The sequence below is a fragment of the Lampris incognitus genome, chromosome 3 (assembly GCF_029633865.1).
Source record: "Lampris incognitus isolate fLamInc1 chromosome 3, fLamInc1.hap2, whole genome shotgun sequence".
Lineage (NCBI taxonomy): Eukaryota > Metazoa > Chordata > Actinopteri > Lampriformes > Lampridae > Lampris > Lampris incognitus.
The window spans coordinates 99,209,280-99,223,332 of NC_079213.1; the positions used below are offsets into that span (position 1 = coordinate 99,209,280).

The window sequence follows — 14,053 nt, forward strand, 5'->3', positions numbered from 1 at the left end:
ACATGTATCAGAGGAGGCATGTGGTAGTCTGCAGCCCTCCCTGGATCGGCAGAGGGGGTGGAGCAATGACCTGGACGACTTGGAAGAGTGGGGTAATTGGCCGGATACAATTGGGGAGAAGAAGGGGGGAAAATCCCCAAAAAAAAGTATTCAAAAGAAATGTACTAACTTGCTGTGAGTGCTACGGTGGTTAGCATCATATACTGCAACAGATTTTATACTGTCACCTGAGTCAGTTGAGACTGACGAGGTCACTTAGATGAGTGAGGAAACATTTCTCTCAATAAATGTGTCCAGATAAACTGGTTCAACTTTCTGTGATTGTATAAGCCTGTTTACCAAAGCATTAAAAGAAATGCAGCCCGTTCTAAGCAGTCTATGCATTTTACCTTAGGGCTGCACGATATATCTTGTCAGCATATATCATAATTTATTCCTATTTAAGGGTTGATACACAGTTTGTTGCTGGTGAGTGACATGCAAGAGAGAGAAGGTCAGATGGAGTTACATTGTCTTTAGAGAAAACACATGACAGGATGCTAAGAGAAGAGGTGTGGTATTGAATGAGGAAGTCGGAAGTTGCAGAGAAGTATGGCGGAGTGGTGCAGGATATGAGGGAAGTGTGACAGTGGTGAGGTGTGTGGTTGGAAAGACAGATAGGTTCAAGGTGGAGATGGGATTATATCAAGGATCAGCTCTGAGCCCTTTCTTGTTTGCAGTGGTGATGTACAGGTTGACGGACGAGATCAGGCAGGAGTCTCTGTGGACTATGATGTTCGCGGATGACATTGTGATCCGTAGCGAGAGTAGGTTGCAGGTTGAGGAGAGCCTGGAGAGGTGGAAGTATGCACTGGAGAGAAGAGGAATGAAAGTCGTAGGAGCAAGACAGAATACCTATGCGTGAATGAGAGGGAGGACAGTGGAATGGTGAGGATGCAAGGAATAGAGATGACGAAGGCGTACGAGTTTAAATACTTGTTGTCAACTGTCCAAAGTAATGGGGAGTTCAGAAGAGAGGTGAAGAAGAGAGTGCAGGCAGGGTGGAGAAGAGTGTTAGGAGTGCTTTGCGACAGAAGGGTACCAGCAAGAGTTGAAGGGAAGGTTTAGAAGATGGTTGTGAGACTAGCTATGTTATATGGTTTGGAGACAGTGGCACTGATGAAAAGATTTTAATTGGGAGTGAGAAAGAAGAACAGAATTAGGAATGATAATATTAGTGGGACAGCTCAGGTTGAACAGTTTGGAGACAATGCAAGAGAGGCAAGATTGAGATGGCCGGGACATGTGTGGAGAAGGATGCTGAATATGGAGCTGCCAGGGAAGAGGAAAAGAGGAAGGCCAAAGACGAGGTTTATGGACATGCAGGTGGCTGGTGTTGACAGAGGAGGATGCACAGGACAGGAAGAAATTGAAACGGATGATCTGCTGTGGCGACACCCAACGGGAGCAGCCAAAAGTAGTAGTAGTAGTATATTTTGGATACAGTTTATTTCCAACTTGTATCAAGATGCTCATTTTTCCACTGGTGATCCTTCTCTGCCTGCTGTGCACCGGGCACACACAGAAGTTGTCAGCTCTCATGACAGGATGGCCACATATTTACACACTACTCTTCAACAAAAATTAAATCTCTACAAATCAGCTTTTCCTATTATTCATTTTTATTTTCTATGCAGATTCACTCCCCTACAAAATCACCCCAATCATTCTAGAAGGATTAATCTAACTAAAATGGAAGGAATCTCTGTCAGTATGTGTGGCTGTCCTTTGACTTTCTCAACCACTGTTCATCTGATCAACTTCACACTTGGCAGGTGTATTGCTGAGTACACAAGGCAGTGCATTATCGAGTGTGAAGTTGTTTGGATGAGTGGTCACTGGACAGCAAATTTTTTTCAAACGTTTTGCGTCCTGAAACAAAATTCGAGATTATGATAGACAATGTCAAGCTGAACACAAAAATATTTCAGATTTGCTGTATCATGTAGGAATTTGGAGAAACATTAAAATAACTTTAATTGAACTTAACATGTTTAATTGCAGAATGATGCTGACACATTGTGTTAGTTCATCTGAGCTTAAAATGTTTTACAGCTGATTTTCGCTTGTACTCAGCATCTGGTGCCTCTCGTGTCAGTGTCCAACAATAGTTGGCCAGCATTGATGGAGTCCAGTTGCCCTGATACCTCTTTTCCATGGTCGCAATGTCCTGGAGAAACCTTTCACCATGTTTGTCACTGACTGCACCAAGATCAGCAGGGAAGAAGTCCAAGTGTGAATGCAGAAAGTGAATTTTCAAATACTTGTTGCACTTCATGGTTTTGTATGCTTTAAACATGGTATCAAGCAGCTCAATGTACTTTGGTGCTCCGTAGTTGCCAAGAAAGTTCTCAGCAACATCCTTAAATGCCTTCCATGCTATTTTCTCTGGCCCCACTAACAGATCTTCTAACCCCGTCACTCTGATTTGTGGACCAACAAAAATGCCTTCCTTAATCTTGGAATCGGTTATTCTTAGAAACATCTTTCTCAAATAGCGAAATCACAGCTAATGGGGATCCTGATAAATAAACTAAACTAAACTTCTTTGTTCATTGCTTTCAGAAAAATTTTCATCAATCCCGAGTTTTATATGAAGAGGAGGCAGAAATATCTTTGTTGGGGCATCCGGGTAGCGTAGTGGTCTATTTCGTTGCCTACCAACACGGGGATCGTCGGTTCGAATCCCCATGTTACCTCTGGCTTGGTCGGGGATCCCTACAGACACAATTGGCCATGTCTGCGGGTGGGAAGCCAGATGTGGGTGTGTATCCTGGTCGCTGCACTAGCACCTCCTCTGGTCAGTCGGGGCGCCTGTTTGGGGGGGGGGGGGGGGGGATAGCGTGATCCTCCCACATACTATGTCCCCCTGGCAAAACTCCTCACTGTCAGATGAAAACAAGCGCCTGGCGACTCCACATGTATCGGAGGAGGCTTGTAGTAGTTTGGAGCCCTCCTCGGATCAGCAAAGGGGGTGGAGCAGCAATCGAGATGGCTCGTAAGAGTGGGGTAATTGGCCAGATACAATTGGGGAGATTAAGAGGGGGAAAGCCAAAATTAAAAATAATTTTTTTTTTCTTTGTTGGGTAAACAAGTGGTTTAAGTGCCACACTTTTCTGCCCTGGAACAAAATGCTTACAAAGTGGCCAGTTCTTTTTAAAGTAATGTGACTCTTTAGCACGGCCATCCCATTCACAAAGGAAACAACAGTACTTTGTATATCCGAGCTGCATTCCTAGTAACAGTGCCAATACTTGTAGATCACCACAGATGTTCCAGTCGTAATTGTTGTGCTGTATGTGTTCCAACAGTTCCACGTTATTGTAGGTTTCTTTCATGTGTGCTGCATAGCCAATGGGTACTGAAGGGTGGACACTGCCATTGTGTAACAGGATAGCTTTCAGGTTTAACTGACGAATCTATAAAAAGAAGCAATTGTTGTGGGTCATGCACACAACCCAAAGCCATGAACACCCCATCAATGTCAGTGCAGAAACAGACATTGTCAACCTGTGTAAAGAAGTTTCTCAAATGTTCTTGACGGTTCCGAAAGATAGAAATGTTTGTACCTGGTGACAGGAAACCCCATCCTTGCAATCTTGAACCAAGCAGTTCTGCTTTAGCTTTTGACAAATCTGAGTCCCTGACCAGGTCATTTAATTCTGGTTGTGCTATGAGGATAACCAGGCATAAAGGGGACAACATCTGGATAAGTGTCGTTTTTCACATCTGGTTCATGCGTTGTGGCATCTTCATCTGCCTCATCTAGGCTCCATGCCTCTGGTGGCCTGGTACTGGCAAACTGTCATGTGGCACTGGTCTCACGGCTGAAGGCAGATTGGGGTATTCAATAGATTTCTTATTTTTAGTAGAGAAGCCAGATACATTGGTCAGACATAAGTAACAGTCCGTCACGTGATCCTTCTGTTCTCGGCATATCATTGGGACTGCAAATGGCATTGACTTCTGAGTACCTCTGAGCCAAGCTCTCAGGCTGACTCACATGTTCCACAACAAATGTGAGGAGCCCAGGGTTTCTCTTGGTCACCAATTTTACATCCGAAGTAGAGCTCACAGGCTTTCTTAATAAGTGCAGTTATGGTGTGTCTTTGAGCCTTAAGTGTATACTCGCCACAGATGTATCACAGCTGATGCAACATTGAGGGGACATTTCTGCAGTATTAACTCTTCCTGAAGACACTAAATCCTATTGTTAAGTATACTCACTATGCTACTGTCGGAAGAACATGTGCATCAAACATGTGTCCAAACAGCATTTGTAAATGTGAGCAGCTTTTATAGCCAGTCTGCCAGCATCTAACCTAAGCATGCCCAGGCATGCCTAAGACAACACTTGCATAGCACCTACACTGAGTGCATGCCCAGGCATGCTTGGACTTAACAAAACAGCTTGCTTTGTGGGCAATATACAAGTAGACATAAAATATGACGGGAAATCACAAAAATAGGTTATATCTACAAAACGGTTTGTGATAGGCAAATTTTAAGTGGATTTTCGTGATCAGCAGCCCAAAATCCATAATACACACCCAAAAGTGCTCAGGAAGCAAAATCTTCGTTGTCCAGTGAACTCAAGAAAATTGATGGACAAACATGCATACAGAGACAATCTTCCCATGGCAACCGGACGAACAGCGTCACTCTGCCGTTGCAATCCACATTGTGGTCAGAGGAGGAATTATACCCAAAAGGTCACTGCTAGGGTTGCCAACTGTCTCGTATTACCCGGGACGCTCCGTCTTTAGATCAAAAGTGGCTCGTCCTGTACGGGACGACATTTGTCTCGTATCTGAATGATTTAAAAAAAATTTTTTTTTACATGTGCACGTATACTGCCTTTAAATCTGGCCTATGTGTGCTGTGTGGGAATACCGATGGGTTGCGCTCAGTTGGAAAGAAGCATCATTTTAAACTAACTGGTCCGTATGTGTAACTTACTCGTCTCTTCCTCTCGATCCTGTTGGGAAAAATGAGCGCAAGTGTAGATGGCGATTTGGGCCCTCCGAAAAAGAAAAGATCGTGTACATACAATAAGCAGTGGGAAGAGAAGTATAATTGGGTTAAATCTATCAGTGGCGATTTGGCTAGAGTTTTCTGCAACCCGTGTTGTCAGAAATTTTTTATCAGCCACGGAGGAGAAAACGACGTGAAACAACATGCCGCCACAGAAATGCATAAGAGGACTACACAAGCTAAAGGTGCATCTTGCATTAGCAAGTTCTTCGCCAAGGCTACTACTGAAAATGACAAAGTTGCTGCGTGCGAGATTTCATCTGTATAGCATACAGTTAAACACGGACTGAGCTACAACAGCATGGACTGTAACAATAAGCTGAACAGCGCACTGTTTAACGATTCCAATATTGTGAAGAAAATCCATTGTGGAAGACCCAAAGCTGAGATGCTAACAACCAGTGTATTTGGTCCAAAAACAGTACAAGATATTCTGAAGGATCTGTCTCCAACTGAAAGTGAGCACGAGCCGGTCTATTTCTCAATCGCCACGGATGCCTCAAACAAGGGGAACCAAAAAATGTTTCCGATGTGCCTTAGATACTTTAATCCATCTGATGGAGTGCGGTGTAAACTACTTAATTTTTATGAAAATAGTGATGAAATGGCCAATGGCATCCACCGAGCTATAATGGATTGTTTGGGAAAATATCAACTTAACACAGAGTGTATCACTTCGTATGCCACAGACAATAATAATAATATAATATTAATAATAATAACTATTACTATTATTTCTATTATTATTATTATATAAGGCTCTGGGCTACCTATACAAAGCGTCATGTAGGCTGTTACTCTGGCAATTTTTTCTTGATTACCCCTGCCCTCCCGTCCCATTTTCCTGGGATAGAATGTTGGTAACCCTAGTCACTGCTTCTACTACTACTTTCAGCTGCTCCCGTTAGGGGTCACCACAGCAGATCATCCGTTTCCATCTCTTCCTGTCCTCTACATCTTCCTCTGTCACACCAGCCACCCGCATGTCCTCCCTCACCGCATCCATAAACCTTCTCTTTGGCCTTCCTCATTTCCTCTTGCCTGGCAGCTCATCCTTCTCCCAACATAACCAGCATCTCTCCTCTGCACATGTCCAAACCATCTCAACCTTGCCTCTCTTGCTTTGTCTCCAAACTGTCCAACCTGAGCTGTCCCTCTAATATACTTGTTCCTAATCCTGTCCTCCTTTGTCACTCCCAATGAAAATCTTAGCATCTTCAACTCTGCCACCTCAGTTTCGCCTCCTGTCTTTTCGTCAGTGCCATCATCTCCAAACCATACAACATAGCTGGTCTCACTACTATCTTGTAAACCTTCCCTTTAACTCTTGCTGGTATCCTTCTGTTGCAAATCAATCCTGACACTCAGCTCCACCCACTCCACCCTGCCTGCACTCTCTTCTTCACCTCTCTTCCACACTCACCTTACTTTGAACAGTTGATCCCAAGTATTTAAACTCATCTACCTTTACTCCTTGCATCCTCACCATACCGCTGTCCTCCCTCTCCTTCGCGCATATGTATTCCCTCTTGCTCCTACTGACTTTCATTCTCCTTTTCTCCAGTGCATACCTCCACCTCTCCAGGCTCTCCTCAACCTGCACCCTACTCTAACTACAGATCACAATGTCATCCACAAACATCATAGCCCACGGAGACTCCTGCTTGATCTCATCCGTCAACCTGTCAATCACCACTTCAAATGAGAAAAGGCTTAGAGCCGATCCTTGATGTAATCCCACCTCCAGCTTGAATCCATCTGTCATTCCTACTACACACCTCACCACTGTCACACTGCCCTCATACATATCCTGCACCACTCCGACATACTTCTCTGCCACTCCCAACTTCGTCATTCAATACCACACCCCCTCTCTCCTCACCCTGTCATGTGCTTTCTTTAAATCCACAAAGACACAATGTAACTCCTTCTGACCTTGTCTATACTTCTCAATCAACATTCTCAAAGCAAACATCACATCTGTAGTAATCTTTTGTGACATGAAGCCATACTTGCTAATCATTACCTCTCCTCTTAACCTAGCTTCCACTACTCTTTCCCATATTGTCCTGCTATGGCTGATCAACTTTATACCTCAGTAGTTACTACAGCTCTGCACATCACCCTTATTCTTGAAAATCGGTACCAGTATGCTTCTCCACGCCTCAGGCATCCTCTCACTTTTCAAGATTGTGTTGAACAATCTAGTTAAAAACCCCACTGCCATCTCTCCTAAACACCTCCATGCCTCCACAGGTATGTCATTGCACTAGTTACAATTTATTACAATTTCATTCAGTAGACACTTTTATCCAAAGCAATGTATATCTGAGAGTTAATACAACACAATCAAGGATCTAATTGGGAGGCGACAATGCAAGCAAGTGTAAAAAAAAAAAAACTAGGTTCAAGTCCGACAGGACATATAGGTGTCAACAGGCAGTGCACAAAGGCAATGCATACATAGGGTGCATAGAAGTGAAATTCTTTTTTTTTTAAAATACCATCTGGTGTGGAGGTGTTTGAGAAAGAGCTGGGTCTTTAGCTTCTTCTTAAAGATGGAGAGGAACTCAGCGGATCGAATGGAGTTTGGTAACTCGTTCCACCACTGGGAAACTAGAGAAGAGCTCTTTCCAAATAGAGCTATTCAAGTAATCTAGTGAAAATTCCTGTATTTTTTCATATCGCAGAAAATAAACAAATACTGCAATGTGAGTTTTTTCCAATATCGAGCAGCCATATTGTACATGCTATTAGTGGAAACTGAAGCCCAGAATATCAGGTGGTAGGCTGTGTCGTTTCAAATTCTCAGTGAATGGTGCTAGGAACCACACATGTGGTTATGTGATGCCACATATTAAAAGGGATAATTGTGAAGTAGTTGGGTGTCTCATCTTCACAACCTAGCAGTATCAAGAAACTTTCTGTCAGTACAGTACATTAAAAAGCTAGGTCCTGCCTTTGTGACTTCCCATATTAGATAACTGCAACACAATTATCCCTCATTCAGTCTTCTACAACTTGTTCAAAACTTTTTCTTTCATGCGTTTTTCATCATGTATACGCACAATTTTAGACAAAGCACAATAAAAATGAAGTGTGTATGTTAAATGGGTCACCTATAGTAAACATGACAGTATCCGCCAGCTGGACATTGTTAATGCTGATTCTGGGGATGAGTCCTATTAGGCCTGGGATGACATCCGAGTAATTCACATCTATGGTCTCTGCTATAGACTGGAAGCCGTACAGCAAAGCTTCTGTGTGCTAGAGGAACAGAACACGATTAATTAGTTTGAGTCTGAGCAAAATTTTGGAAGAGAACAGTGTTGGTATCAAAAAGTTATCTTTGGTACTCAACGTGGCGAATCACAATTGTAAAAGGATACAATAGGGGCAAAAAGAGGGAACTTGAAACAAGATATTAACCTAAAACTAATTTAAGACAGCCTTCCATCCATCAAAAAGCCATTCAAAGTCATTTTGCAAGGATTGTGCATGATAAGCCCAAGTCATTTAGACACGATTTCTTGTTAAAACCAGACATAACAAATATATATTAAATCTGTCTGCATAAATGCACTGTTACAATGCTCCTAGAAAGAAAGAATTTTCATACAAACCAACACGATAGCATAACATTGTTAAAAACTGAAAGAAAATAAAGTATTGGCTTCAGCTCTGGAAAACTGTTTGTCATACCTAAAATTTATATACTAGGTCAACACCTATACGCTGTAAAATTATCTAAGACACACAGAATAAATACTTGACCTTTGGTTTTAACTATTAATGTGTTTAAGTGTATGTGTCCTAGCTACCTGCCATGACGTGGGCTGCTCTGTATTGGTCAACAGTCTTCCAAGTTTATCATACAGGTTACTAAGCAATTCTGCTCCCAGCATCTCGTACACATACATGAGTGTATCCGAGATATCCACCCTGCAAGACAGGCAGAAAAAACACATATTAGGACAGAGAAGCTTATCTGCTTATCTACCAGGCAAAATGCATGACCTTACCAGTCTATCTATCCGATAAATTGATGGATCGATAAATGCTTTAAAAAAAAAAGGTCCCATGAAACAGGATTAACAGCACCGCAAATCTCTGCGATTTGATATGTCTGAAAGGGGTAAAAAATGACTTGGGAGTTTGATTTGACGAACAGTAAATAATGGCTGGGCATTTTTTTAGAAGAACGTGGACACTGACATGTTGTTGGCTAGTTTTAATTTGGTGGCAGAAGATCAATCGTCTGCTCTCAATCTGACTCCCAATTCATCGAATATTTCTGTTAATGTAAAGGCCGTGACACACCAGGCCGACGGTCGGCGCGCATCTGTGGTCCTAGTTTTTGCGGTGTGTCCCGCACTGTTGGCACTAGCTGGACCCATCGGCAGTTTTTCAGCCAATTCAGCATGTTGAATCAGCGGCGGAGCCCGTCGGTGAGAGATCACTCCGATTGGCTGTTCAGCTTAGCAAATCAGTGCACGAGAAGCGAAACGGAAGTTACGAAAACAAGCAAACGACAAAGTCAAGAGGCCACACACAGAAGGCTCTTCTCATTTTTCGTCTTCACCTCACCTGAACATTCCAAAAAGCTATAGTACGACACCGCCTGTAGTGAGCGAGAGTTGAACGAAAATGGTAAGCAAACGCTGGTAAGCAAACGCTACTTTGTTTACGGTTTGTATAGCCACAGTCCTGGGTCTTCCGGTTTCACATTTTGAATGATGAATACAGACTACCGCCACCTGCTGGTATGGAGAGTTATTTCCTCTCACGCAGGCGCAGAACATACATGCTAGTTGGCCGTTGGCTGTAGTCTTTGCGGTGTGTTCAAGTGCTACTTTTTGGCCCAGACGCAGGCGACGTGAGGCGACACAACAGTCGGCCTTCGTCACCGCTAGTTCTCTTGATGTCGGTTTGGTGTGTCTAGGCCTTGAGTCCACAAGTGCAGGATGACATAACCAAAAAAATATTGTATTTGTCAGGAAATGAAAAACATTCTTATAAACACAAAACTATGTTTTGTTTTGTTTTTAATTTCTAGAACATAGTGTTAAATAGATGTAAATTAAGTATAGATAAGCGTGACAATATATTTTTCATTTCATTGGAGATCTTAATAAATGTAAACCGATGCTTTTCTTTCTGTGATGGCAGAGCCTACTGTCAGACAGTCGCTTCTGCCCTCCCAGCTGGCAGTTCAGAGAGTGTATTAGAGAAAACACACTCATTTGCTGATCAATCAACCTGTCAAGCAAGTAATTTCTGAAAACATCCCAGCACACATTAATACACTAACAACGGTGTGCTACGGGCTTAAACATTAACACAGGCATTAGCCATGCATGCACATTCACAACAGCTACTGCAACAGCCACTCAAAGCACTCAACAATTAAATAATGCTTTAAATTCACATACACATCCACACACCTGAAGATCCTGAACTGCTCTTTTTCATCTGAGGACCAAAGATGTGTACTCCTGGTCCTACCCCCCCCCCCCCACACACACACACCTGTAGATCCTGAATTGCTCTTTTTCATCTGAGGACCAAGATGAATATTCCTGGTCAGAGGGGAACTGGGCCTTGTGCAGCAGCACATCCACCAACTGGAAATACACTGGTCTGTAGACCTGCAGATACACTGCCTGCCTGTCTGACTCAAATGACATGATTTCATCCTATAGTCAGGGACATGGGTAAAGAGAGGCAAAATAGATTACTATTCTAGAACATAAAGATTGCTTGAAGATTATAACAGATTTATACATTGAGATGATCAAAAATATATACCAGGGTGGAAAAGCTTGCCAAACTGTACTAGCACGCCAAGTAAACAACCTTTCCCTAGGCATACAATACCTTCCAGCCATCCATGGATTTTTAGATCATGATAATAATTAGGGCTGGGCAATATATCGATATAATACGATATTGTGATGCAAGACTAGATATTGTCTGGGATTTTTAATATCGTAATATCATGGTATGGCAGCGAACAGTTCTGTGGGTACACCGCATGTTCATCTATCACTGAGCTGAGGTACGTACTTGTAGGGTGTACCAGAAGGTGAGTGTGAGGGAGCTGGTGGTCTCATTGACTGGGTAATGGCCAGGGATGCCAGTACAGAACATTATCATGTTGACTAGAGCAAGGAAGCCCTGCCAGTGCTCCACTTGCTCCAACAGGGTCCTACATAGAGATCAAGAAAGACGGAGAACAAGACAGCAGAAAAAGAAAAGGTGAGACAGGAAAAGGGAGAGAGAGTAGTGGGGATAACAGAGAATTCATGATTAGCTAAATTTGCAGTAAATATACAGGCTAACCAGATCCTAAAGGAAGGTATATGGACACCCTTTTACATGGGGAGTGACCACTATACCCACAGCCACAAACCTGGAGTGGTTCTCTCCCAGTGTGACGGCGATACGGCAGATTCCGTGGCAAGTCTCCATGTCTCCGCTCTGAACAGCCTCTCTGAGCTGCTCCTGCAGGGCAAGCACCTGGGGAACCAGCTTCAGTAGAGTGTTGACATATCTATAAAAATAAACACACACACACACACACACACACACACAGCAGTACTGACAGTTAGGAGTCTATGACATTTAAAGAACACAGGTAAGTTACTAATGCAGTATTGTGGAAGGAAGGAAAAACATCACTACACAGCCATGGGGCCTTTGTATTCCAGTGATGGTGAACCCATTGCAGACTCACACCGCGCACAGCTGGAGCGGTTTTTGTTGCCCATGACAAGTGTTTTATATCAAGCTGAAACTCAGTCCAAGTCGACGTTAAATTTTGATTGCGCACAGCCACAACCCACTGGCAACCCACACGTCTACTTGTGAACCGGAAAATCTGTTTAAGGTTGCCACTTAAAGCCGCACCCCATATCTGTCAGTTATCATGGTCTACTCTTGCTGCTGTCTCATCCATTCATTATCCAAACCGCTTATCCTGCTCTCAGGGTCACGGGGCTGCTGGAGCCTATCCCAGCAGTCATTGGCTGGCAGGCGGGGAGAGACCCTGGACAGGCCGTCAGGCCATCACAGGGCCGACACACACATTCACAGCTAGGGACAATTTAGTTTGGCCAATTCACCTGACCTACATGTCTTTGGACTGTGGGAGGAAACCGGAGCACCTGGAGGCCATTTCTCAGCCATTTTCAATTCACTCTCCAGATAAGACACATGCCTATACAGACATGCGCACACACAAACGTATGCCACATGCACACTAACATGCCCACCTTACACTACTAAGGCGTACACCTGCCTGTTTGACAACTATAGTGCCGTCTTCCTATCATCTTTAGTAACAGCAAGTGAAAGGGGGACATTCAGAGATGAAAGGTATACATATGCACACATGCATGTGTGCTTGAACGATAGCGAGGATTTGCATGTGTGAGCAGTATGTGCATGAGCACTGTTGTGTGTGTGTCCCTCGAGTGTTGCACAGTACACGCCATCCTTCAGGAGAAGTGTATTGATACTGGTTGATGAATATTAATCAATAACACAGCAAGGTTCTGAAAATATCCAGACATGATTTGACCAAAAAGATGGTTAACAGATATACTACATTTAAGATCAAGCATTCCCCAAGTATGTGATGGTATAACTCGCCAGCCCCAATCTCTACCAGCAGCAGATTGAATGCTGAACAAATTAAGATGATTGAAAAAAGAAAATCAAGAAAAAGATATTCATTTGAAACTTGCACTGTGCAGGTTAAAAGCATCTCTTTGTAGACAAAGCCAGCAATTTAGTTATTCTAATTTCTCCTGGGCCCTCTTGTGAGCCAAGAAGCCATGTCTGCAGTCCTATGTTGTAAAACAAAGTCCCCTACTCAGCAGACTAAGCCATTCAGCTGTCTCTGGGGAGTTTGACCATGCTGTGTGTATGAGTTCCATCTAATAGCTCTCTACCTGTGTGTGTCAGTGTGTGCATGCATGTATGTTTCTGAGTGTGTGCGTGCACTCATGTGTCTTACATCCTCCAGGATTTATTGTCTGAGTAACCCTGTAAGGGGCAGAAGGGCTGACTGCACTTAACTCGGTCTATGTGTGCGTGCGTGTGTCTATCTTTGTGTGCGAGTATTAGGGACAGAATGCACCCACACACTCAGAAACTCATTCATGTTTAATAGAGTGCTTTGGAGATGCAGGTCATGCACCCTTAGCTCAGGGAGCGGGGGGATTGTGGGCATGTGTATGTTGAGATTAAAAGGGCAGACCGGGTTTGTATGGTTTTTCTCTATATAAGTGATGACATTCTGCAAGTTTAGTTGAGAGTTTAAGCTGCAGTCTTAGCTCTTCTTATCCAACTCATGGTCTGTGTGTCTCTCCTGCTCCTAAACCCTCCAATGCAGACTCTATAGTTTTACCCCGCCCCCCCGCCCCCCCATCCCCAAGCCATCTCTCTCTTGCTCATCCCCTCCGCAATTACTGCACTGCTCTGAGACAGGGGAAATGGGTTGCCTGGCAACAGGATGCAGCCGGACCAATAGCATCCTCCCAAATGAGTTGACTGTAATGTGTTTAAACAGAAAGGGAGAACAAGAGACAGGGACGAGAGCTTAGCAGTAATGGGGAGAAAGGAAAAGAAGAGAGAGTGAAAAAATGATATAAAAGAAAAATGGAGTAGATTTTACCTGAGGAGAGAAAGGCAGGCAAAGAACTTCTGAAGAGAACAGTCATACGGAGACAGTGTTTGTACCATTTCTTCCATTAGATTCTTGGCTTTCTATTTTCCTCTTGTTCTCTAACCCTCTCGCTCTCTAGCTTACAAATACGTTCACACAAAAACTGACAAACTGGCTAGCACAAAACAAAAAGTGTAGTCACACTAATGTGACCTCATAAATCCCAATGTTACACTATCAAATTCAGGCTCAATTGAGGCTGTGTTCCAACCGCTGACTTCAACCTTATTCGTTCTCATCCTCTTCATC

At 43.4% G+C, this 14,053-nt stretch overlaps 1 protein-coding gene across 1 annotated transcript in view; it reads right to left on the bottom strand.

The window, feature by feature from the left end:
- The window catches only part of LOC130109364 (importin-13-like), a 68,765-nt gene that overhangs the window by 36,437 nt on the left and 18,275 nt on the right, over window positions 1–14,053 (bottom strand). Inside the window, exons 5-9 of the mRNA XM_056276237.1 lie at window positions 11,486–11,626; window positions 11,140–11,281; window positions 10,603–10,769; window positions 8,895–9,015; window positions 8,193–8,340 (exon numbers count right to left, since the gene is read on the bottom strand). Coding sequence (XP_056132212.1) covers window positions 8,193–8,340; window positions 8,895–9,015; window positions 10,603–10,769; window positions 11,140–11,281; window positions 11,486–11,626 — 719 coding nt within the window. The remainder of the gene's footprint in view (window positions 1–8,192; window positions 8,341–8,894; window positions 9,016–10,602; window positions 10,770–11,139; window positions 11,282–11,485; window positions 11,627–14,053) is intronic.